Genomic DNA, 25,383 nt, shown 5'->3' with positions numbered 1-25,383 from the left:
TTTGGAGGTTTACTCCCTCTCCATTTCCTAACTTGACATCTGGTAAAACAGAATTTGGTTTAGCAGTTAAAATAAAACAAGAAACAAACAAACAAAAAAAACACATGAGACTATCAAAGCGAAACTAAAATGTTTAATAAAAGCATAAAAATTATGCTAAAGATGAAGACTAAAAATTAGATATTAGGCAAATTTATAAAACAAAGTACTACAGTTTTTACATTTCAACAAATCATAAAGTATAAAATCATAAAATGTCAACATGTGCAAGGAAAGCATTAATTGCCTTTTTGGTGACTAGCCATATAAAGCTGTTTTTAAAGTGCTACACTGTGAGATATTATATTTAAGAGTTTAATAAACATCTGATTTCAACATACTCACACATAAAACACTTTTTCCCCTCAAGTAAGCTATGAACTGTTTTGTTAGGAAAGTTGAAATTAAGCATGTATAAAATTAAGGAGTAATAAACTTGTTAATCCCAAATTAATAGTGCAATTCAAAAGCCTAAAAAATTCCAGATCAGGAACAAACTGTCCTGCTCAAGGTGCACTTTAATCCACACATGTATCTTATCTAAAATCCATACCACAGCCTCTCCATCTACTTACAGTTTGTTCCTGGGCACTTCATTTATTAGTTGTGTTTTCTTTTTTAATTAAGAAAAAATCCTCAAGGCACCTAAAGATTAGCCTGTGTTTCATTTGTCCATATTGAAAATGCAGAGGGGTAAATTGCTAGGGATCAAGTGGCGGCAGTACAGAGAAGTGGTTTAGAGAGACTGGCACAAAGACTGGTAAATTTGAAATGAACCTTTTCACTAGGTACCTAAACATCTACGCTTTGGCTTTATCGGCTACAAAATGGCATCCTCTTAATAATCTGTAAGGATTATGTATGCCTACAAGTAAAGCATTGAATATGGTACCAGCAGAAGGAAAAGCTAAAAAATAGAGTTGTTTATATTATTATCATGATTACTTCTACGTAAGGAAGGAATACTATGGATAAATAAAGGAAAAGGCTCGCCATTCTTTGGACTGTGTTCTCACTGGGAGCAATACTGGCATACTGGGCAGGACAGTTCTTGTACAGAATTGCTCAGACCTTTGGCATCCGGGCCTTAAGGCAGCAAAAGGCCAGTAGCACCCCCATCGTTGTGATAACCAAAAATACACCCATACATTTCCAAACACCCCCTGAAAGAGACCGTTACCTTTCTTGAGAACTGCTCTTCTTGAGGGGCTTTCTTTATTAAGAAACAATTTAGTTATTTTAATACGAATAAGAATTTCTTACTGTCTTTGATGGTATTTAAGGATGAGATACATTAGGCCTGGTGGCAGGGAGAATAGGAAAGAATTCACTACAACCGGAATCCTAGTATCAGAATTCCCAAGCTCACTATTTAGGACTCAAGTCAAAAGGTAGAGCTATATCTTTGCAAGTAAACTCAGCAGGAAGGAATTCTGCCATGAAGCCACGTCTTCAGCTAGTCTGACTGTTATGTAGTTGAAATGGAAGGTAGACATATAAATTCAGACTATGACCTTTCCTCAACATTACTGGACCAGGGTCCACTTCCTCCCATGTCTACAAAAAGTAAAAACTAAAATCATAAAAAGATTAACAAGAACAACCCCCACCCCACCCCACCCCACCCCCCAACTGGCATAAGATCTGTGGCAAGAAAAGCTCTAACTCAGCCTAAACTCACATCCTTTTCTGACAAAGTATTCAAGTCTGAGCTCCACTTTCAAATTCCTAAAGGTGTTCTTCAGAACTTAACAGTGTTTTGGTGATGCTAGGAAAGATACAGGGCATTTGACCTTCGTTAGTGCTGAGAGAGAGAAGGCAAGTTTTGTTACCACATGAAATGACTAAGGCACTGAGATGAGAAGAAATGCTCACTGGTAGAAGCCACTGGGAATAAAATCCAAATCTCCTCTTCCCAGTCCAGTCCTCTAGTCCCATTGCCTAAATCACAGACAGGCGTTACTCAAAAGGCTGAAGTATCCTGCTGCGGAGCCCCGAGATGAAAGCTTCCACATGTTCTACCCTCTTTTCAGTCTCCACCCTGAGCCTACCCTGGATCCACTAAGTTGCTGGATCCGCTGTCAAGTGTAGAAAGAAGAATGTGTTTAGAAAGACATGTATTTACATCCTGTTCACCGTCTCCTTTCAGAGATGTTCTTTATCTCTTTGAAATGATTATATTAAATGGATGCGGGGCTAAAGTTAGACCGTATTTCCCCGTCAGAAGGGGCTTCTGAGAATCCTTAGGTAAAGCGAATGTGAAACTCTGCATCAGGCTCACAAACGTCAGGAATAGTTCCATCTTTGCCAGCTGCTCTCCCATACACACCCGCTTCCCTAAAATAAAAGCAGGAAAAAATTAAGCATTATAATACCACCCCTTTTTCTGTCTCTAAAAGGACACATTTATATGCAATATCTAAATTGTCTTAAATACAGATATAGAGTTTTAAAATAAAACTGCCACATATACCACATGACCTCCCACAGTAATGCTGATTAGAATTTTTATATGTGAAGCTCACATTTTAACCCCTACTCATAAAAATCTATCTTCATCCTAGACAGGAACTAGAGACAGATCTGATTCTTGTCTCCTCCTGCTTCTGTACCTACTTGTTTCTTTCCTGTGCTCTTACCTGGATGATTAAGGAGAAAATAAATCAGATTACGACTCTCCGGAGTATTCCTTCTCTAGGAACCTAAAGGGGCGGCTGCTGAGAATAGAGAACCCCTCTCACCCACCAGCCATCAGCCAGTCTGAAGCTGCTCTGAACTCCAGCAGTTCCCTGGCACTCAAACCATCACCAGAGCAGTTCAGAGATGAAGATTCCTAGGCATATTTAAAGATTTAAAACCAAACTGCTTTCCTTTTGTTTTTAAAATCTGAAATGAACATAGCAGAGATGTATTATCTACATGATTTATCTTTTATATAACCTTCCCCGGAAAGAAACATTTTTAAAACAGTACTATGAAATAATAAAATATTCTTTTGGTTCTACTTCATTTTTAATTATGCCATTAAGAAAATAAAGTTTAACTGACCTATCCCAAAAGGAATAAATGTTTCTCTTTTAATAAGTTGTCCTTGATCATCCAGAAATCGATTAGGGTTGAAATCATCAGGTTTCTCCCAAATGGCTGGATCTCTGTGCACTGCCCACAAGTTGGGTACTATCACTGTGCCTTTAGGAATAGTATACCCTTGGAGCACTAAAACAAACAAACAAAAACCAGTGTCATTCAGCATGCTTTTTACTAATAGTTCTGTAAACATCGCTATCTAAAAAATACCTAGTGACATATCGAGCTCTTAATTTGCTGAGAATAAACCTTGAGGTACTTGCAGGCAGGGGCGAGACCTTACTAATTGGCATCCCTTTCTCCATACCACCCCAGGATCCAGCTTAAGAGTTGTTTCAACTGATGTTGAATTAATGCATTAGATCAAACCATAACAACATTAAAATGAAAAGAAAACACATAGAAATCACAGGGCATACCAGGTAAACTTTCCCAAAGAATAGAAATTCCTAATACTTGTATAAAACTTTATATTTACAGTCTTTTATGTCCACACAGTAATATGATGAGAAAGGTAACTAAGGTAAAGGGATGTACAGGGAAGTCAGCATTGCCTCTTAATCGGCTAAAAAATCCATGTGCATTTTAAGTGATGCCCAAAAGATACTGCACACGCAGTGAATTTAATTTGTACCAAAGAAACTGTTAAATGATCTAATGCCGTTTATAAGTGATTGCCTCCTACAACAGTCTCATGACTAATTTAAGCCCGCTACATCATGAGCTGTCTCCCAGGAGGTGAATTCCTTGTTACGAGGGAATCTGAGTGCCTATACAGGGTGGGCAAAAGCCAGGTTTACAGTTGGAGTTCGTGAAACACAATGTATTCCTGTGTTATTGTTTATTAATTGTTGTATTATTTTTCATATGAACAACTGTAAACCTACTTTTTCCCCACCCTGTATCTCAAGGGCATAATCAAAAGGACACATTTCACTGTGAGAGGTTGAAACAGGTATCCTTAGAATCAATAGGGCTCTTCTAACTCTTTAATATTTATGCTTCACTTGCAGAACTGTAACAACTGAAGTAGGATAATTCCAAGTTAACACCTTGCTGGCCAGCTATTTGGAGCCAGAACTTGCTCGTGTGGCCAGCTACTTTTAGTAGTTTTGGCAACCCATGGCTCTCCCTCATTGTTCCACAAACCAGTGTTTTGTTCTTCAATAATAGTTCGGCTGTAGACATGCTATTTTAGTAATTATCTTGGTAAATTTGATGCCAAGAACCAAGAAAAGGCCATAAGACAGATAATATAATCTGTTGTATTTTTTGCCTTCACCCATATATATCTTGAAGTTGCAAATATAGCCACTCTCACTTTCACAAAGCATCCTTACTAAAATTCCACATTTTATTATTTTTGCCGGATAATACGTCTTGAATCTGATGCGTCCTCTCCATGGAATCGTTGTTTCATTGAGTGATAACTGCTGTTTGGGTACATATAAAGATTTACATTTCGAGATAAAGTGATCCGTGAAGACGGTCTATGTTACATGTTGTTTGTGAATTATCATTCAGACGAAAGGATGTAAGTATTTACTCGAACCTCTTTCTATAAACATAGTTTTTGGAACTATGGGTGATTCAAGTAAAGGATCGGTTGAACAGTAATCTTTTCATTCTGGCTTCTTTGTTTGTCCCATCAATATAATTAAACCAAGAAACTTCTTTATATTCATATAAGTAACGTCCATCTATGGTGAAGTTTTAGCAGATATTTTTGTGGTATTTTTCCATGTGCTAATGTATAAATTGGTTTGAGAAGTAATGAGATTGAAAAAAATTCTTATCAAAAATAAATTGGTTACTTCACTTATACTTTATGGGTCTTCAGATTGAACAGTAATGCCTGAAATATTTGTATAATGCTCCAGGTAAAATGTCTTTTTCTGCCCATTCTTCTTCAGAATCTCTTTCACTGTTGGATACTATCACGTTTCTTTTGCCTTCATGATGGTCTAATGTTAAACTCATTACTCTCTTCTGACAAGGTACTATCTTCCAGCTGACTACCAAAGTCACTCGGCCAATCAGACGCGATGTCTGCACATCATTCACTCTAACATTCTTCTCTGCCATGACAAGTCTTTTTTAAACCTTTTGCCATAATAAAAGATGGATGGAAAGAGTTTGATGTATTTCTCATCATAACTGGTGAGTTGAGGAAAAGACACGCATAGCAAGGAGGAAAACTAGGCATGGCTGAAATAAGTGCCGAGCAGTGAATTGGCTTGTATCTCCCACCTCTTATAATCTGAGCCTAAACAAACATAACTACGAAAACAGTCCAGAGTGCTCTTTTAAAATTATACATTGCTTTCAGACCTTAAAATTACTTCATGTGAGTGGAAACACAAGTATACTCGTAACCGGTAAAAAAGGTGGTGTTAAAACCCTTAATTCCATATTTAGACTAGCTCTTCTGACCCCTAAGAAGAGGATGGAGAGGTGGGTGCCTTTGTCAATGCTAGAGTTTCTTCTGTCCAGGCAGCCACTGCATATGGCAGGCAGCTTAATTTGTTTGTGACCATTGTGGGCATCTGTGCTCTGAAGAGCAAGCCATTTACAAAACAAGCTGTGTAGAATGCCAGTACAACAAATACTGGACAACTGTCTGCTGAAGCATCCCCTGGACATTTGACTGTCCATGATACAGTGCCAAACCATTGGGAGGACCAAGGTAGGTGACAGTCACCATACCCTCACCTCAACTCCCTGGGCGGGGCTTCCCATTCAAAGGTGGAAGTTCTAGACTTGCCTGTTTCCTCCGAGGTCATATGTGGAATGGAAAGCGGCACTACCATGGTCAGCCTCTGCACCTCCATGATGGTGGCTTCTGTGTAGGGCATCTGGGCCTTGTCAGTGAAGGAAGGGACTCGGTCAGCACCAATGACCCTTTCAATTTCCTCGTGGACCTTTTCTATACAAAAAGAGAATAAACCAGAAGACCAGTCACTAGTAAGTTGAGACTTCCCTCCTACGCCACTTACCATCACCTTGTACACACAACCGGCAATGTGGCAGTACAGGCCTGACTCCGCCTGAGTGAAGTGAAGCACTGATCAGATATTCCAAGTGGAGCCAGCTAGCCCTGTACACTCTGTGACTCTGAAGGATATCAGAACAGATAGAGGGGCGAAGGAGCAAGCACTCTGTATTCAGGAGTACTCTGAATCATTCTCTCATGTGAACACTGGACTATCTAAGCTTTTACTGGTATATGTGACAATATATGGTAGCCCATCAAAGCTCCTAGTGATCTCCGTGCCTCTTGGTTTACACATTCACTTTTTTAACATTGATTTTTAGAGAGAGAAACATAGATGTTAGAGCGAAACATCTATTGGCTACCTCTGGCACATCCCCTACTGAGGATGGAGCCCGCAACCTGGGCTTGTACCCTGACCTGGAATCAAACCAGCAGCCTTTTGGTGCATGGGACAATGCCCAACTAACTGAGCCATACCAGCCAAAGCTTGGTTTACACATTCTTACGCAGTCCCCTCCCACTTTGTACTAAGTTGGTCTAAGTGACCAACAGAGTAAAGGAGGGGTTGACATGTCAGTTCTGAACTTAGGTTATAAAAGACACTATGGCTCCTGTCTTGGCCATTCACTCTCTCTAGGGTCAAGTCAAGCAGCCCTATGGGAAGGTCTAAGTGGTAAGACCTGCAACCAATAGTCAAGTGAATGAGCCATCTTGGAATTGGGTCCTTCATTCCCAGTCAAGTTTATAGATGACTGCAACCCCAGCCAGATTTGACTACATCATGAGAAATCTTAAGCCAGACCATCCAGGCTAAGCCACTCCTGGATTCCTGATCCTCAGAAACTTTGTGAGATAATATTTTAAGATGCTAAATCTTGGGATAATGTATTACTCAGCAATAGATTAACTAATACAGGTAGGCACAATCCTGTCTGTGGTAGGCAGAAAAAAAAACACAAAAAATCCTCAAAGATGTCCATAAGCTAATCCCCTGAAACTTGTGAACATTCTGCCTCGCCTGGCAAAAGAGACTTCAGATGTGATTAAACTAAGGATCCTGCAGTGGGGAGATTATCCTGGATTTTCTGGGAATGCCCAATCTAATTACATGGGTTTTTAATTGGAGAGCTTTTCCCAGTTGAATTTGGAGTCAGAAGGAAATGGGACTACAGATGAGTGGTCAGAGAGATGCAATATTTCTGGCTTTGAGGATGGAGAAAGAGGGCCATGAGCCAAGGAACCTAGAAATGGATTCTCCACTAGAGCCTCCAAGAAGGAATGCAGCCCTGTCAGTCTCTTGATTTTAGCCCAGTGAGACATGTGTCAGACTTCTAATGTGCAGAACTAGAAGATAACAAACTCGTGTTGTTTTAAGTTGCTAAGTATATAGTTATTTGTTAAAGGAACAACAGAGAACTAATACACTCTCTTCCCCTGTGTTCTTCCACTATGAACTGCCCCTGGCATTCACTGCCTGTTGCTATTGATGTAGTGGAACTAGCTGTGTGAGCCTGTGAAAGTCACATAACTTCTCTGGGCCTCTGTTCTCCATTTTAAAAACAAGATGAATGGGTTTGGATGATCATTATGATTCCCATCGGCTCTAAATTGTTATTCCTCTCTGAAGTTCTATCTTCATCACAGTTTCCACACAGAATCAGACCTGTGGAGATTTAAAGCAGGGGCAAGCAAGCATGATGCGGTCTAGAAACGTGGAGTTTCACCTCTAATACCTCTTCACCGCTTAGTGCTAGGAGCCACAGGATCACCAAAGTTGCTGATCCGAATTTACATAACCTAATTTTTCCATGAATAAAGGAAACACCTATTAATTACCTTGTACGTCAGGGTTCAGTGACATATACAGAAGGCACCAAAGCAAAGAGTTACTCGTGGTATCAGTCCCCGCAACGAAGAGATCACTGATGATATAAAGTAAGTAATCGTCATTAAAACTACTATTGCTATTATTTTTCTTCTCTTCATCCACGTGGAGAAGGTACATGTCTATGTAGTCCCGAGGGTTCTCAACGTCCAGAGACTCTCGATGTTCTTTGATGATTCTTCTAAGGAAATTGAGAATATCATTTTCAATTACTCTGAATTCCTTAAATGGTCCAAAGGGAAGGTAATAAAGCCAGGAACATATGTTGACCAGTAGGAGCTGGCTGTTCAGACAGACTTCTAATCCTCGTGATACAAAATTAAGCATTTTCCTAAACTCACTATTGGTGTAATCAAAGCGCCGGCCAAAGCACATGAGGCAAATGATATTGGAGATGGCATTGTGGACAATGGGGAAAGGATCAAAGGGGTCTCCTCCATGTTTTTGCATTTCCTCCTTCACATATTTGAACTCCTCAATAATCTTGGGCTCCAAGCTAAGCTTTCCTAAGCCAAAATGACGAAGAGTTGAATGAGAGAACTTCCTCTGTTGTCTCCAGACTGGACCATAACGTGCAAATACAACCCCTGCAAAAGGAAAAACGAGAAAAGACATTGAGAGATAGCAATACTTGATAATACTCACCAGGCCATGCCAGGAATATATTCTGTATTTCTCAAGTCACTTGTGCAAAGTTCATATACATATAAAGATTACCAGCCAAGACAAAAGATTAGCAAAATGTAGTTATCAAGATAGTATATGTTTCTAATAACAAAAACCATGTGCAATTTGATTAGGAAAAAAATTGCTATACAGCTTATCATTATAGATTCTAACTCAGCCGTGGGCAAACTACAGCCCGCGGGCTGGATCCGGCCCGTTTGAAATGAATAAAACTAAAAAAAAAAAAAAAAAGACCTTACCCTTTTATGTAATGATGTTTACTTTGAATTTATATTAGTTCACACAAACACTCCATCCATGCTTTTGTTCCAGCCCTCCGGTCCAGTTTAAGAACCCATTGTGGCCCTCGAGTCAAAAAGTTTGCCCACCCCTGTCTAACTCCAGGTAAAGTGAAAAGCCGTGAATTTCAATTTCTAGAGTTAGTGTAAATTTTAAAATCTTATTTTCATAAGAGTGAATCCAGGCTTTGAAAATATTTTATGCTGGATACACCCTTTTCTAAACATTCTGAACAGAAGGATTAGCATGGTAGTAGACTGCAGATGAGGGGAGGGAGGATATCTGATTGTGCTCACCATTAAAATCCCAGCTTTGGGTATAGTGCTGGGTATAAAGGAGGAGCTCGTTAAATAGGAGCTGAATAAATCAATAGCACAACTGTATTAGAACACTGGCTATCATAGTTTGAAGTAACTGGCAGGTAATCTAAAATATCTGTTGTTGGCAACTGCCCTAATTTAAAAACATCTGAATTCAAGGTCATCCACAACTATATTTTACTTGACTTCACTTATGTTACACATCTTCCACCACCAGAGCCAACAGAATTGCTCTCAGATATTCCTTGTTTCTTGTCATTTTTTTCATCCTCCTACCTTCCATGGTGTGTTTTGTTTCAGCCAGTTCTCTTCCTTTCCCACTTTTTTTTTAAATTAAATCTTTATTGTTCAGATTATTACAGTTGTTCCTCTTCCCCCCCCCCCCCATAGCTCCCCTGCACCCGGTTCCCCTCCCATCCTCCTCCCTCACTCCCCCCAACACTGTCCTCATTCATAGGTGCACGATTTTTGTCCAGTCTCTTCCCGCATCCCCCACACCCCTTCCCGCCCCCCCCCCAAGAATAGTCAGTCCACTCCCTTTCTATGCCCCTGATTCTATTATAATCACCAGTTTATTCTGATCATCAGATTATTTATTCACTTGATTTTTAGATTCACTTGTTGATAGATGCATATTTGTTGCTCATAATTTGTATCTTTACCTTTTTCTTCTTCCTCTTCTTAAAAGATACCTTTCAGCATTTCATATAATACTGGTTTAGTGGTGATGAACCCCTTTAGCTTTTCCTTATCTGTGAAGCTCTTTATCTGACCTTCAATTTTGAATGATAGCTTTGCTGGATAAAGTAATCTTGGTTGTAGGTTCTTGGTATTTCATCACTTTGAATATTTCTTGCCACTCCCTTCTGGCCTGCAAAGTTTCTGTTGAGAAATCAGCTGACAGTCGTATGGGTACTCCCTTGTAGGTAATTGACTGTCTTTCTCTTGCTGCTTTTAAGATTCTCTCTTTGTCTTTTGCTCTTGGCATTTTAATTATGATGTGTCTTGGTGTGGTCCTCTTTGGATTACTTTTGTTTGGGGTTCTATGCGCTTCCTGGACTTGGAAGTCTATTTCTTTCACCAGGTAGGGGAAGTTTTCTGTCATTATTTCTTCAAATAGGTTTTCAATATCTTGCTCTCTCTCTTCTTCTGGCACCCCTATAATTCGGATATTGGTACCCTTGAAGCTGTCCCAGAGGCTCCTTACACTATCTTTGTATTTTTGGATTCTTTTTTCATTTTGCTTTTCTGGTTGGGTATTTTTTGCTTCTTCATATTTCAAATCTTTGACTTGATTCTTGCAATCCTCTGGTCTGCCATTGGGAGTCTGTATAATATTCTTTATTTCAGTCAGTGTATGCTTAATTTCGAGTTGGTCCTTTATCACAACATCGAGGGTCTCACTAGATTTCTTGAGGGTCTCATTAAGTTTATTGGCGGTTTCTAGAAAATTCTTGAAAAACCTTAAAAGTGTGGTTTTGAACTCTATATCCAGTAGTTTGCTTTCCTCCATTTCTGTCATTTGTGTCCTGTTTCTTTGTCTCGGCATTTTTTATGCTTCACTGTGTCGATAGAGTGGCTTTCTGTGCTAAGTGTCCTATAGGGCCCAGTGGCTCAGCCTCCCCAATTACCTGAGGTAGACACTCTTTGTGTACCCCCTTGTGGGCTTTGTGCACAGTCTTGTTGTAGTTAAGCCTTAATTGTTGTAGGTAACACTCGGAGGAATTGACCTCCAGGCCAACTGGCTGTGAGAATCATCTGTGTCTACGGTGGGAGAACTTCTGCGCTGAAGACACCCTTATGGGGGCAAGACCTGCTTCAGTGGGGCTTTGGTGCTCACTGAGTCTGTCCCCTGAGTGTGTCCCTTGTGGATCTGAGGAGTTGTAATGTGGATGGTCCCACTCTGACCACTGGGTACACTGGCTCTTGGATCTAAGGAGGTGCTAATCTAGCCTCTGCCTGAGGCTACCCAGCAGGAGCCAGCTGTAAAGCAATGGAAGTTGCTGTGGGGCCTTGGGCCAGCTGCAGTTTGTTAAGTAATTTTCAGATTACAAAGGGCTGGGCCTTTCATATGCAAAAGCCTCCATGCACTGCTTGGGCGGGGCAGGGTCCCAGGGGATCAACAGGGTGGGTGGAGTGAGCAGTATGGCTGCTCTCAGTCCTGCCCTCAAAGGCCCCGGCAATCGCTGCGAGCGCCTCTGAGAGAAAGCTGCCCTCGAGTTCCGACCGATGCCAGACAGTCCCGCCTCTCCCACGTGGGTCTGGGTCCCCAGAGACTCGCCCGGAACTGGAGCTCAGAGCCTGAGACTCCCTCCCGATTGAAAAAGACAATCGTGTCCTCAGCCGCCAGCACTCTCCACATGCACCTCCGCACCTTTGTATTTTACTTCCACACCGCACCTCCTCTGAGTCTCGGTATGCTTTTCTCTTTCCTTCTAGTTGTAGAATTTCCACTCAGCCAGCCTTCCTGTGGTTCTGGATGGTGTCCGTTCCGTCTTTTAGTTGTATTTTTGAAGTGGTTGTGCGAGGCAGCAATCTCCGGTGTTTACCTATGCCGCCATCTTGGTTTCTCCGTTTCCCACTTTTAATCTACTTTATTTCTGCTACCTTCAAAGGCATGCTTCATTCACTTAACAGATATTTCTGAATGCCTACTATGTGCCAGGAACTGGGATGTAGCACAGTAAAAATAACAACTGTTATTTTATAATAAGGTATATAGAAATTTTATAATTAATCTAATATCTAATGGGGAGAAGTTCCCCTCTCTCCTGCCACCACCTTGTTATTTTTAAAAATTGTTTTTCATTATCTTTGACTCTTTACTCTTTCATAAAACTTTAATCATCTGGTCAAGTTTTTTGTTTGTTTTTTTTAAGTGCCTTTGGGACTTTGATTGGATTTAATTTATAGATTAATTTGAACATTGACTTTTTATTCTTTATTGATTAAGGTATTACATATGTGTCCTTATCCCCCTATTGCCCCCCCCCATACTCCCCCCACTCATGCCCTCATCACCCTGTTATCTGTTTCCATTGGTTAGGCGTGTATGCATGCATACAAGTCCTTTGGTTGATCTTTCCCCCTTACCCCCACCCTCCCCTACCTTCCCTCTGAGGTTTGACTGTCTTTTTGATCATTGGACTTGCTTGCAGTCCAAGAATAAATCCAACTTCAGTTATGATGTTTTATGCTTTTTCAAAACATCGTTGGACTTGGTTTTCTTAATTTTTCTAAAAAATAATTCTTTATTGTTGAATTACATATGTCCCTTTTTTCCATTGACCCCCTCTAGCCCCCCCCCCACACACACACAGCCCAGCCTTCAGCACCCTATTGTCTGTGTCCATAGGTTATACATATATGTATACAAGTTGGACTTGGTTTTCTAATTTTTTTAATTCATCTTCATAAATGATTATACCTATAAATTTTATTTTTTATAATGTGCTTGTATGGATATACTGGCCTCCTAAAATGACCCAGGGTGTGTTCTCCCTCTTTGAAACAATTTGTTTAAAATTTGACATGTTTCTCTTTTTTTCTTTGAGTTTATTCTTTTGTTCTTTTTTGGATGTAAAAAGTTGGTCTTCTAACTCATTACATTTCAGACCTTTATCCTAAAAAATGAGTTAAGGATCTGCACTTGGCCTTTGGGTACCACATTAGCTATAGTTCGTAAGAACTGTATGCATAGCATAAATTTTCATTACAGTTTAAGTTTAAATTTTTTTCTATTATTCTCTTTTACCACCTAGCTCAGTTTGTCTCATACTGATTTTTGACAATGATGAGCTTGCTTTTTAGCCTGGTATGTGATCAATTTTAATAAAACTTCCAGATAGTTAAGAGGAATTTGTGTTCAAGTTATTGTTGGGGATAGGGTTCTCTATATGTCCAAAAGAGAAGGCTTGATAACTGCTGAAATCAAATCTTCAGTATACTTACCAAATTTTTATCTACCTGATTTCTCAACTATTCAAATATGTATGTTAAGATATCCTGCTATAATGGTGTGTTTGTCAATTTCTTTTTGCTGTTCTATAATTTTTATTACATATATCATAGCTAGTAAATATTTATTTATATCTATAGCTCTGTGTATAAGTTATTAGGTATATATATATATACCAAATATATAAATAAATTATATATTTGAATGTTCCTAGAAATACATTTCTAGGAACATTCAAATTTAGACAATATTTCTAGGAACATTCAAACTTAAAATTATTATATCTTGTTAAACCCAGCCAGCATGGCATGCCCTGTCAACGTGGCAGGGCGGTTGTCCAGGGCACTGGTTCAGGCTCGCCAGGTCATGGCGTCAGGCCCATGCTGGGGGGGGTCCGGTCTCAGCACTGGGCCCTGCATGCCTGACTGGCATCAGAGTGCTGGGCCTCGGCTGTTCCCCACAGCCTCCTTCCAAGGAGAACCCCGAGAATCCTCCAAAATGTCAAGCACTCCACTCTCAATGGGAGAAAAGCGCCCGACCAATCTGCATGAGGCCTAGCAGCTCCTCCACCAGGAGCGCCCGAACCGCCCGGAGGTCCTGCACTGACTGAAAGATGCCCTCCACACTCACGCCCACACCATCTCTCCCTCCACACTCACACCCACACCATCTCTCCCTCCACACTCACACCCACACCATCTCTCCCTCCACACTCACACCCACACCATCTCTCCCTCCACACTCACACCCACACCATCTCTCCCTCCACACTCACACCCACACCATCTCTCCCTCCACACTCACACCCACACCATCTCTCCCTCCACACTCACACCCACACCATCTCTCCCTCCACACTCACACCCACACCATCTCTCCCTCCACACTCACACCCACACCATCTCTCACATGCTCTCACACACACTCTCACCCTCTATCAGGTCCTACATGCCCCCATGTTGGTCCTCTGCCTTCCTTATTCTTAATAATTAAGTCTGACAAGGTATATTTTTGTCAAAAATACATCAGCTTTCCTTTTTTCAGGCATTTTCTTACTATAATCTTTTCTTTTACTTTGTATTTGTCAAGACCAAGAGGAATGGAAATGTTTCAATTATTCCCCAAAACAGAACTCTGCCTTTGTTTAGTAAAGTTCCATAAACTACTTCCTAGACAAACCCAGCTTAGTCACTCTTCCTGTCTTTAACCAGGGCCAAGTCTTTTGCTGCAGTCAGCATTTACTAAGTATTGTTGAGCCTCCTTTCCTTTTCTTGCAAAAATATGGTCTCACTCCACTTCAGGATGTGATATTAATTCTAACTACCATCTCATCATTTAAGATATTACATATGAGATGTCTGCTTTGTTCTCTTACTCAAGGAATTTTATTCTTCCTTCGTTAGGTCCTCAGTCTGTACTCACCATCTTTTAAATTACACACCTGTATTTCAGAAATACTTTATCCAGCAAAATACCCCTTTTCTATCAGTTTTCCCAGTATTTATTTAGAATCTCCTGAATAAATGAGGCCCTGCATGCTTGCTACTAAGAGAACAAAGATTTAGAAGATACAGTCCCTGTTCTCAAGATGCTTACAGTCCTGTGAGGAACTGGGTAAACCAACAATCCTAATATACTGTTATATGTTGGGCTGTATTGAAGTTGCATCTTGTACTAAATGTTGTCTATTTTAGGTATATCGACGTAGTAATGTAGACAGAGGATGGAACACCATATCAGCTAAGAGAAGGCAGTGCTTCTCAGAAGAAAGCTCATCTGAGCTGATATTTCATGTGTTAATAAGGATGTGCATGAAGGCACCTCTTAGAAAAATAAATAACTTTAGCAGTGTCAAAGAAGTGTTTCAAGAAGAGTTTTTGATGGTGAGCTAACAGGAATGAGGTGCAAGACAGAAGTGACCAAAGTGACAGTGCCCAAAAATGCCAGAGATGAGAGACATTGACAGAATTAATGGCCTTGGGGTTCCAACTTTACAAAATACCCATGATGTGGAGCTAGAATAACTTAGGGTCTTAGAAGTATTTTGAAGAGATTCTGGCATATCTTATCATCTCCATTATTAGCCACGAAAAGCAATAGTGGTCATGAATCTATTGGTTGGGAATGACAAAAAAACATACCCTCAAGCTAGTTTGGCAAAAAGGTCAATTAGGATGTGGAACCAAAAAACAGGAAGGGCCGAGTGTCACCACCTCATGAAACACTGAATGTCACAGCACTTTTTCTTCCTGCACCATTTTCACTTCCTCCTGTCTGACTGACTTCTTTCCTACTGCAGACCAGCTTTTACAGGAATATTAGCTATCTTAAGATGTCTATTCTCCCATTTTCACCACCAGAGAGAAAAGCCCTCTATTCTCCAGCTCCAACCTCAAAAATGCTGGGAAAGGATTTAAATGCTTCAATCAAGTATGCCATAGTGATAAGCAATTTGGGACACCTTACTTTCATTTTGTGGCTTGAGGTTTCCAAACTATGCCACAAGTATAAATTCTTACCCCCAAACCATGTGAGGATAGATCTCTAGTTATGAATTCTTGAGTTCTGTGCCCAGCTCACAAAGTAGCCAGTGTTACAAAGAAGTGAGATATTCTGATCAGTCCATCTTTGATCAGGGGTCTACCCCTCAACTAGTCATTGTGACCAGGGAAGAGAGTTCTTATAAAGATATGGCATCATTTGGCCCAGCCAAAGTTAATGTCTACAAAAGAATGGTAGGGACAGAGTTCCTCAGACAAAGGGGGTGCTCTTGTCAAAGGAATAGATTCTATAGTTGAAACAAAAATCCACCTCAAACCAAATAAAGGTCAGGCTAAACTGACTATAAAACATCTTCACAAAGGAATACTGTACCACACTTAAGAACTTTGCAGGAGGACATATTTTTTAAATTTTTCCCCTTTTATTGAATCTATTGGGGTGACACTGACAAAATTATACAGACTTCAGGTGCACAATTCCACAACACATCATCTATTGTGTGTTCACCACCCAAGTTAAGTTTCCGTCCATCATCATTTACTAGTATCCCCTCTAAACCTCCTCCACTTCCTTGCAGCAATCACCATACTAATTGTCCATGTCCATGAGTACTTTCTCCTGTTTTCTTTTTTGCTCAATCCCTCCACGACCTTCCTATCCAGCCCTGCTCCCAACAGGTGTCAGCCTGCTCTCTGTCTATGAGTCTGTCACTACTTTGCTTGTTAGTTCATTTTGTTCATTTGATTCCATATATGAGTGAAATCATATGGTACTTGTCCTTAACTGACTTATTTCACTTAGCATAATGCTCTCCAGGTCCATCCATGTTGGCATAAGGATCAGATTTCCTTTTTTACAGCTGAGAAGTATTCCATTGTGTAAATGTCCCACAGCTTTTTTATCCACTTTTATTGTCCACTGATTATAGAAGTCCACAGGGTCATAGAAGTGTTCCTCTTAGTAGGAATTCATGCTCTCTTACATAACTATTATAATAACTATTCTACTGCATTTACGATAAGATTCAAGTTATCTTGTTTTTCTCACTCATTTTCAAATTCCCCAGATGAACTTTCATTTCTATCTTCAGTTCTTAACTTCATTTTGCATCTTCTTTCCCTTCATGGTAGTTAATACTGACAATCTATCCTGTACTTTTAAACTTCTTCATAATTTTCTTCGCCTTCCATTTGTATGGCTTTGGCATTTGCCTAGACCCGTGGTCGGCAAACTGCGGCTCGCGAGCCACATGCGGCTTTTTGGCCCCTTGAGTGTGGCTCTTCCTAAGCCTTAGGAGTACCCTAATTAAGTTAATAACAATGTACCTACCTATACAGTTTAAGTTTAAAAAATTTGGCTCTCAAAAGAAATTTCAATCGTTGTACTGTTGATATTTGGCTCTGTTGACTAATGAGTTTGCCGACGTCGGCAAACTCATTAGTCAACAGAGCCGAATATCAACAGTTCTTCTTCAAAATAGACTCGCCCAGGCCGAAAACCGACTTCTGAACATGGGCCACGAAGTTTCAATCACACTGTACGTGCGCCCACACGCGGTATTTTGTGGAAGAGCCACACTCAAGGGGCCAAAGAGCCGCAGTTTGCCGACCACGGGCCTAGATTCTTGCTCCAAGTCTCTAACAGTGTCTCAAAATTAGAAATGATCTAATTTCTATCAACAGGGAAATAAGTAAATAACAAAAGCTAGAAGTAAAATACTGTAAATATATGATACATAAGTTTTAAAAATACATACCAAATAAAGTTATATACTGTTTATGAATCTGAAGCAAATCTGAGTGGTAGATAAATGAGTTTATATTGTTCTCTGAATCTTCCATTTGAAATAATTTATAATAAAAATAGAGTGCAAAAACCTTTTAGAAGAAATGGGCCACACTTAGAGTAAATCACTTCTTTGGTAGCCTTGCTTCTGAGTTTGTAATTTTATTTTCTATTCCTGCTCAGGAAAAAAATCATATGAATTAATGAGTGTGATGGGTATAGCTGATGTAGTACATCTAATGGCCTGTCTAGCTTATGGGCTTAAAAAAGAGCACCAATCTAAGTATGATATTTTGAAAAACTCAAATATAATAAGAAACCTTCCCACATTCTAGATTGTTTTGGCAATGTGTTAACTATTTCCAGCCTCTCTATGCATATCACAGTTTATGAAACATTCCCTGTCTGCTAGTCTTTAGCAGCAAAAGTATTTTTAAATATCTTGTGATAAATATTTAATAATGTTATTGGCCCCTAATTAATAATATCATTTCTTTCCCCTAAAAGTCTGCACATGTTGTATCTGAACAGTTTCACATTTTGCCATTGGAAACCTTTAGCCAAAGTTAGCATGGGTGCTCCTCAAGTCTGCTCAGCTGAGCCGCTCAGCCTTTTAGCTTCAGTGGCCTCGCTTTTTCATGTGGGTCATGCTGTCCATTTCCTGACCTGTGAGGTCTACTCAGAACTCATCTGCTCTTTCATTCTTTGATAAGCATCTTGAAATAAACTGACATTCTCTCCTTTCATTCTACACTCTTGAAAAAGTTCCAATAAAAAAAACCTCAACTGTCTAAATTTTCCTATCCAGATGATCTGTTCTCTATTCCAAGTTAAGTCCACAAGCATTTTCTTTGCAACATATGGTTCTTCCTCTACTTTTTATAGTCAATCACCTTCACCAGCTACAGAAATTTTTCTCAATTCTTCCACATCCACCAGAATAAGAGCAGCATTGCCTAACACATCCTGTCTCTTAGCGCAGGGGTGGGGAAGCTTTTTTCTGCCCAGGGCCATTTGGATATTTATAACATCATTCACAGGCCATATAAAATTATCAACTTAAAAATTAGCCTGCTATATTTGGTCAAACCTTTAACTAACTCACCCCTAATGCCTGGGCAGGGTCAGAACAAATGATTTCCGGGGCCTTGCACAGCCCTCTGGCTGGATGTTCCCCACCCTGTCTTAGAGGAATGGGTGCTTTAGTTGAGATGCTGAAGCACCAAGTTTCCCGAGGCTCGCAGTGCTTCTTAAGTAAAGAGGGATCTCATAAAATCTGTGGTCCAGCTAATACTTAGAAACTGACTCATTATAAATTCTTGACCAAACTGTATAGCCACCAAAAAGGACCTCAAAGAAGAAAATCTAATTCCTACCTTTAAAAATCTAGAGGAAAAGACAGACATGCAACACAAAAACTATGATGTGGTAAGTGCATCAACAAATGCTTGTATGCATGCATTCATTTCTTGATTACTTCCTCTGTGCCAATTAGTGGGGACACTGGTTATGAAGATGAACAAAATCTTTGTCCTCACAGAGCTCACATTCCAGTAGTAGATAGACTTGGTGATAGGCTAAATACTTTCCAAGTGTTTATCAAGTGAAGTAAGCATGTGATAAAATAAGTTGTGGCACTGGATAGTGTCTAAAATAGGACTAAAAGGCAACATTTGGTCTGAGAGATGACAAGGAGTCAGTCAAGTGCAAAGTTATTCTGGGCCCAAGACAAACCCAGTGGCCTGAGGCAGTCACAACCTTGGCAGGAATCAGCTTGGTGTGCTTAGAGCAGGTTGAAATATACAAATAAAAGGAGAGTGGGAGGAGATAAAATCAGAAAGGCAGGCAGGGGCCAGATTCTTCAGGGCACAGTAGGTCAGGTAGGGAGCTGGAGGCAATTGGTTTCAGCTGGGAAGTGACATGGTTAAATACATGATTTTTAACAAGAAATCCCTTTGGCTGATATAGAGATAAAAGAGTGATGCAGAAGCAAGCAGGCTAGTTATGAGGCTTCTGAGTATCAGGGAAGAAATGATGGCAGTTTGGATGAGGATGCTAACAATGAAGATGGAAAGCAGTGGGTGGATGTAGAACACACATATGCAGTAGGAACTGACAAGAGGTCAAGTGACTGGTAGGGGGTGGGGTAGGGGTTAGAATGAAAGTGATACATACCATCATGGAGAAAAGAATAGAGCACCTCTATCTGACAGTAGAGAAGTATCTCAGGGACCAGTTTCTCAAAGAGGTGACATTTCAGCAGATATGGAAAAACAAAATAACAAGTGTTGTTGAGGATGTGGAGAAATTGAACCTGTCATTGCTGATGGGAATGTAAAATGGTGCAACCACTATGGAAAGCCATTATGGCACCTACTCAAAAAATTAAACAGATTTAAACTATGATCAGGCAATTCCACTTTTGGGTATATACCTAAAGAATTAAAAGCAGGGACGTGAACAAATATATATTTTTTCAACCGAGTAATTATTTATTGAGGGTCTGCTTAGTGGCTCATCAGCAAAAAGACACATTGGAAACACAATTTCAGTCATCAGATGCCCATTTCATGAAAGATACTGTATGAGGGTGGGGAAACAAAGACGGTTAAGAGAAATCACTAGGCGAGGATCCTGGTCTGATGAAGGAGACTCAACAAGGGGTTTGGCCGCACGGTGGGCCCGGCTGTGCGCGCAGATGCACCAAGCACTCCATTCACATTTGGTTACTTGGGAGTGGGTGTGCTATGCTCCAGGGATGGTAAAGAATGAGGCTACGAAACAAGAATGTCTGCTGAGACTCTGGATGACCTGTGACCAGTTTGGTACAGCTATAAGACTAATCACCAAGATAGTCTGAATTTGAGCTGATAATAAAGACCTTCTGCAGTTTTGAGCAGAGGAGACATAATGATTGAGGGCATATATTTTGACACCACACAATCAGGAAGTGGCATTATAATTACAACTTTGAGGGTGAAATACCATTATTCCTGGTTTACATAAAAATTTAAGAAGCTTGCCTAAGTTCATGCAGCTAGAGAGTGACAAAGGCAGGATTTGAACCCACTTCTAAATCCAAACCCAGAGATTTTGAGCATTTTACTGCGGTCTCAGAATCTCTAGGCCAGTGATGGCGAACCTATGACACGCGTGTCAGAGGTGACACACGAACTCATTTTTTGGTTGATTTTTCTTTGTTAAATGGCATTTAAATATATAAAATAAATATCAAAAATACAAATCTTTGTTTTACTATGGTTGCAAATATCAAAAAATTGCTATATATGACACGGCACCAGAGTTAAGTTAGGGTTTTTCAAAATGCTGACATGCCGAGCTCAAAAGGTTCACCATCACTCCTCTAGGCAGTCCACCATCTAGATTTGTGGTGTTTTTTGTTGTTGTTTTTTAACAGATTTGACATCCTGCACCAGCTCATTTCTATACCTTAAGCTATTTAAAAATGAAAAACTGTTAAACAGTGGTGGTTTTTGCAGTGCCACTGGTGAAAGAAGGCTTAAAAGGGGAGTTTTTCAATTGGTAATACATAGTAAAATTCAAAGAACACAAGCAAAGAGGCAAGTTCCCCCCAAACTCTATTCCCTTATATAAAGGCAAACACTATCAACCATTTCTTGTGTACAGTAAGGATTTTCTATCCTATCTAATAAAAGAGAAACATGGTAATGAGCCGTACGTCCGTTACCCTTCCCATTGGCTAATCAGGGCGATATGCAAATTAACTGCCAGCCAAGATGGCGGTTAACCACCAACAAAGATGGCGGTTAATTTGCATATGTAGCCGCAATGCTGGGAGGCAAAAGGGGAAGGACTGAAGAATGGTGATCGGCAACCCAGGCGGCAGGCAAGAGCTGGGGGGTGGGCAAAGGCCGCCTTCAGCCGGTGATCGCCATCAGAAAGCTGGTTGGGGTTGCCGGGTGGCCTGCGTGGAGCGATTGCCATGGCGATTGGAGGGCGGGAGGGCCTGCCCCTGCGATAGGAGGGCGGAGGGCCAGGCACAGGTCAGGCCGAAACCCCGGACCCCACGGGGGCCAGGGTTGCCGGCTGGCCTGCGCCCAGCGATCGCCATGGCCATCGGAGGGCGGGAGGGCCCGGGAGCAGGCCAGGCGGCAACCCCGGACCCCCCAGAAGCCGCCTGCCCGTGCCCATGTGCAGCCGCAGAAACAGCCTGCCCGCGCCCATGTGCAGCCTCTGAAGCCGCCTGCCCACAGCATGTGCAGCCAGGTTTGGTTACTAAACAATAAAGAAAGCAACATTTCTTGCACACCGACTGTGTGGTCTGAGTTTGCTGCTGCCTATAAACCGAGAAAAAGTTGTAAAATGAAGTACTAATCTCTAGGGTTTAGGTCTCTCTAGGGTTTAGGTCAGACCGAGGAGTAGTGCCACTCAGCCAGAAGCTGGCTCATGGCTGGCCAGTGCAGTGATGGTGGCAGGAGCTTCTCCCACCTCCGTGACAGCACTAAGAATGTCCAACTAACAGTTTAGGCCCGACCCTTGGGGGCCTAAGCCTTTAGTCGGACATCCCCCTAAGGCTCCCTGGCTGTCAGAAGGATGTCTGACTGCAAGCTTAAGCCTGATCCCCCAGGGAGTGGGCCTAAGTCAACAGGTGGATATCCCCAAGGGGTACTGGACTGTGAATGGGCGCAGGCCAGTCTGAGGGACGCACCCTCCCCCCCCCCCCCCCCGAGTGCACAAATTTTGTGCACCGGGCCTCTAGTAAATATATAATCAGCAATGACAGGTGCTTGTGAATTAAAGATGGCCACAAACTCTTATCTCCTGTCCACTCTTCTCATGGACAGTGGAATCTCTCTCCCCTCTACCTGCATCTGGAAGAGCTTTTAACCTATAGTCTGCAGAAGTGACTTTTAATATCTGCTTTCATCCACTTGAAACCCAGCTGCGAGAATCCCAACCCATATGAAAAGGCCACATTAAAAGGACCAAGGTGCTTCACAACAGCCCCAGCTGAGCTCCTGGGTGACACCAGCGCCAACGGCCCCGCAGAGGAAAGCCCCAGATGGCTGTGGAACGAAAGCACAAGCTGAGCCCAGCCACCACAGCACTTTAGGACTTGTTTGAACTAAGTTTTAAGGCCGCTAGTTACACAGTGGCACGCTAAACAATGTGTTATTTAAAAAATTAAAAAATAAAATGATTATCCATTGTTCTTATTTTACTTACTTTCTTGGATATCTTCCAGTAAGGCCATTACATGGATGGTACAAAATTCATTCAATGTTCTTTCAATGAAATTTTGGTATTTGCCTATTTTCTACTTGTCTAAGTTCATGCAGCTAAAGAGTGACAAAGGCAGGGTACAAAAAAATTCGTGGACGTATTGCAGCTAAAGAGTGACAAAGGCAGGGTACAAAAAATTCGTGGACGTATTGCTCCATACATGTAAGAGTACAGTGGGGCCTTGACTTACGAGTGTCCTGATTAACGAGTTTTTTTTAGATACAAGCCATCTCTCGGCCGATTTTTTGCTTTGAGTTGCAAGCTCAAAAAAATTCAGGTTACGAGCCAGCTTCAGATACCCCACCGCTAGTTGGTGCAGCGAACTGTAAGATTTAAAATTACTGCGTTGGCAAATTTTATATAATGTGTATTTCATCACAATCTAAAAAAACTAAAAGCAGGCAGCTATGAGATTGGAAGAGAATTCCAGGTAGAAGCAGTAGCCTGTGTGAAGGCATGGAGAGGGTGAGGTAGGAACTGTGACTTCAGTTTTTCAGTGAGACATTTAGAATATTATGATCACCACTAGAGGCCTGGTGCACAAAATTAATGCACTGGGGGGAGGGGCCAAGGGCGGCGGAGAAGGGGTCTCTCAGTCCAGCCTGAGCCCTCGGGGGATGTCCGACTGATGGCTTAGGCCTGCTCCTGGACATCCTTAGCACTGCCATGGAGGCAGGAGAGGCTCCCACCATGGCTGCTGTGCTCGCCAGCCGTGAGCCCAGCTCGGTGCTGAGCATCTGCCCCCTGGTGGTCAGTGCACATCATACTGACCGTTTGTTCAGCTGTTTGGTCTATTTGCATATTAGCCTTTTATTAGATAGGATTACTACTATGCATTTAGAATCCTGATGCAAAAGTCTGGCTTCCTCAGATTCTAAAATACCTAGGTCTCGTTATGCCTCATTCCAGAGACAGTAAGTAGCAGTTCACTTCCTTAATAAATACTTACTGAGCATTTACTGTGTGCCAGGCACATAGGACTTACCCTGTCCTCCTGGATGTCAGTCTAGTGGTGAGACCCACAGCCTGGCCCCAGGTCACAAAATTATGTAGCCTCAATTTTGGTAAGTGCAGTAAAGGAAAAATACTTGTACAATGAAATTGTTCTAAAAAGGGAGCTTAATTTTTGGAGAAGCAGTGAGGAAAAAAAGCCTCCCTGAGGAAACATTTAATATCTATAAAGGAGTGACTCAGAAAAAAAAGTCTGGGACCTGTGTTAGCCAATAGGACAAAGGGAGGGGAAGACTGATGAAGGGCAATAAATAACCAGGGAAATAAATAAATAAATAGGTGGATGGGTGGAGTTAGAGGAAGAGTAAATGTGATATTTTATTGAAACAATGTGTTTCGTTTCCTACCCTGGAAAAATTGCCCAAGCTAGACTCCTGTAGGCAGGAATCACAGTGCCTACAAACTCAGTGTATTAAGTTTGCCAATAGGCTCCTAAAGTGTTTTTCTGGACTTTCTATTCTTAAACTCTTGCACGCAAAACTCAGAAGGTGAAAAGGATCCAAGTTGTTTCCCCAGGACAGGGCCTGAAGAGTGAGGCTTGGTTCTGGGAAGGAGAGAATTCCCCTGGAGAGATGCGGCCAGGCTTCACACTTTGTTGTCACACCCCCCCCCCCCCCCCCCCGCCCCGTCCCTCCCATTACCCTTCCTCCTGATCTTGAAATAGGAAGGAGTAATCCATCAGCTGCAGTTGAGTGGCATCTTAAAGGCTACGGAAAAGGGAGGCACTGCCGCCCCCCACCCCGCCCGCCCGCCCGCGACTGGGATGCAGGAGTGCCGCGGCGGGGTGCCTGCGGCTGGCGGGGGGCACAGGTCCGCAGCCTCCTGGCTTCACTAGTCCCCGGACACCTGAGGCTCCCGGGCCCAGCTCACCCTTCTCCTTGGTCACTCGGGAGACCAGCGGCATCCGTGGACGGTCGCTGAAGGCCTCGGCCTGCTGCACCAGCGCCTGGCGCACGCTGTGGAAGTCATTGAGGACGACCACCAGGTAGGGGCCCACGAAGAAGCTATAGATGTTGCCATAGACTCGGGCCAGATTGGTCAGCAGCACCTGCGCGGCCCGCGTGGAGGGGTCTAGGTCTGGGATACGCTTCCCGAACCTGACCCAGCTCCTCCCGCGGAGGAAGGGCGGCAGCAGCACGAAGCCGAAGTTGCCCACCACCGGCCAGGGCGTGGGCCCGGGAGGGATGCCCGGTGGCCGGCACCGCCTCACCCAGCTCCACCCGAGCAGCGCGGCCAGGCCGAGCAGCAACAGCGCGCCGCCGGTGGGGTCCAGCCTCAGCAGCCCCAGGGGCGCGGGCAGGAGACTCAGGGGCCAGGGAGAGCCCTCGGGGGGCTCTGGCGGCGTGGCGGCGGCCATGGCCAGTGCAGGGCGGCCTTGGCGTTCTCCCCGCAGCCCCAAGGAGAGCGCGCTCCTCGCCGCTGCCCGCTGGGAGCCGCGGCCTTAACCAGAGCCGGGAGGGCGGAGCGGCGGAGGGCGCCGGGATTGGCCGGCCCCTGGCTCTCTCCCACCTCCTAAAGGGGACGCCCCGCCTCCCTGCAGGAGACGTCTGCGGACGAGGGGGGGCGCGCA

The 25,383-nt window shown here is 42.4% G+C and overlaps 1 protein-coding gene across 1 annotated transcript; it reads right to left on the bottom strand.

The window, feature by feature from the left end:
• Positions 1 to 115: 115 nt before the first annotated feature.
• Positions 116 to 25,383, bottom strand: LOC132214642 (cytochrome P450 2U1). Its single transcript, XM_059661972.1, has 5 exons — positions 24,684 to 25,383; positions 7,958 to 8,593; positions 5,891 to 6,052; positions 3,088 to 3,255; positions 116 to 2,376 (listed from the first exon to the last, which is right to left on the bottom strand). The coding sequence occupies exons 1-5, from the start codon at positions 25,168 to 25,170 to the stop codon at positions 2,198 to 2,200; spliced, it is 1,632 nt and encodes a 543-aa protein (XP_059517955.1). The 5' UTR covers positions 25,171 to 25,383; the 3' UTR covers positions 116 to 2,197.

The sequence above is a fragment of the Myotis daubentonii genome, chromosome 1, assembly GCF_963259705.1.
Source record: "Myotis daubentonii chromosome 1, mMyoDau2.1, whole genome shotgun sequence".
NCBI lineage: Eukaryota > Metazoa > Chordata > Mammalia > Chiroptera > Vespertilionidae > Myotis > Myotis daubentonii.
Note: the sequence above shows the minus strand (reverse complement) of the source record. Positions and strands in the feature narration are given on the sequence as shown.

What these genes read in the sequence shown, in the direction of transcription:
- LOC132214642 (XM_059661972.1), bottom strand. Translation starts at nt 25,170, where the DNA reads ATGGCCGCCGCCACGCCGCCAGAGCCCCCCGAGGGCTCTCCCTGGCCC. An exon ending in TATGACCTCGGAGGAAACAG is followed by an intron (nt 3,256 to 5,890) that starts GCAAGTCTAGAA and finishes TGTTTGTTTTAG; the next exon opens with TGCTCCAAGGGTATACTATT. An exon ending in ATTTATTCCTTTTGGGATAG is followed by an intron (nt 2,377 to 3,087) that starts GTCAGTTAAACT and finishes CTTTTATTTTAG; the next exon opens with GGAAGCGGGTGTGTATGGGA.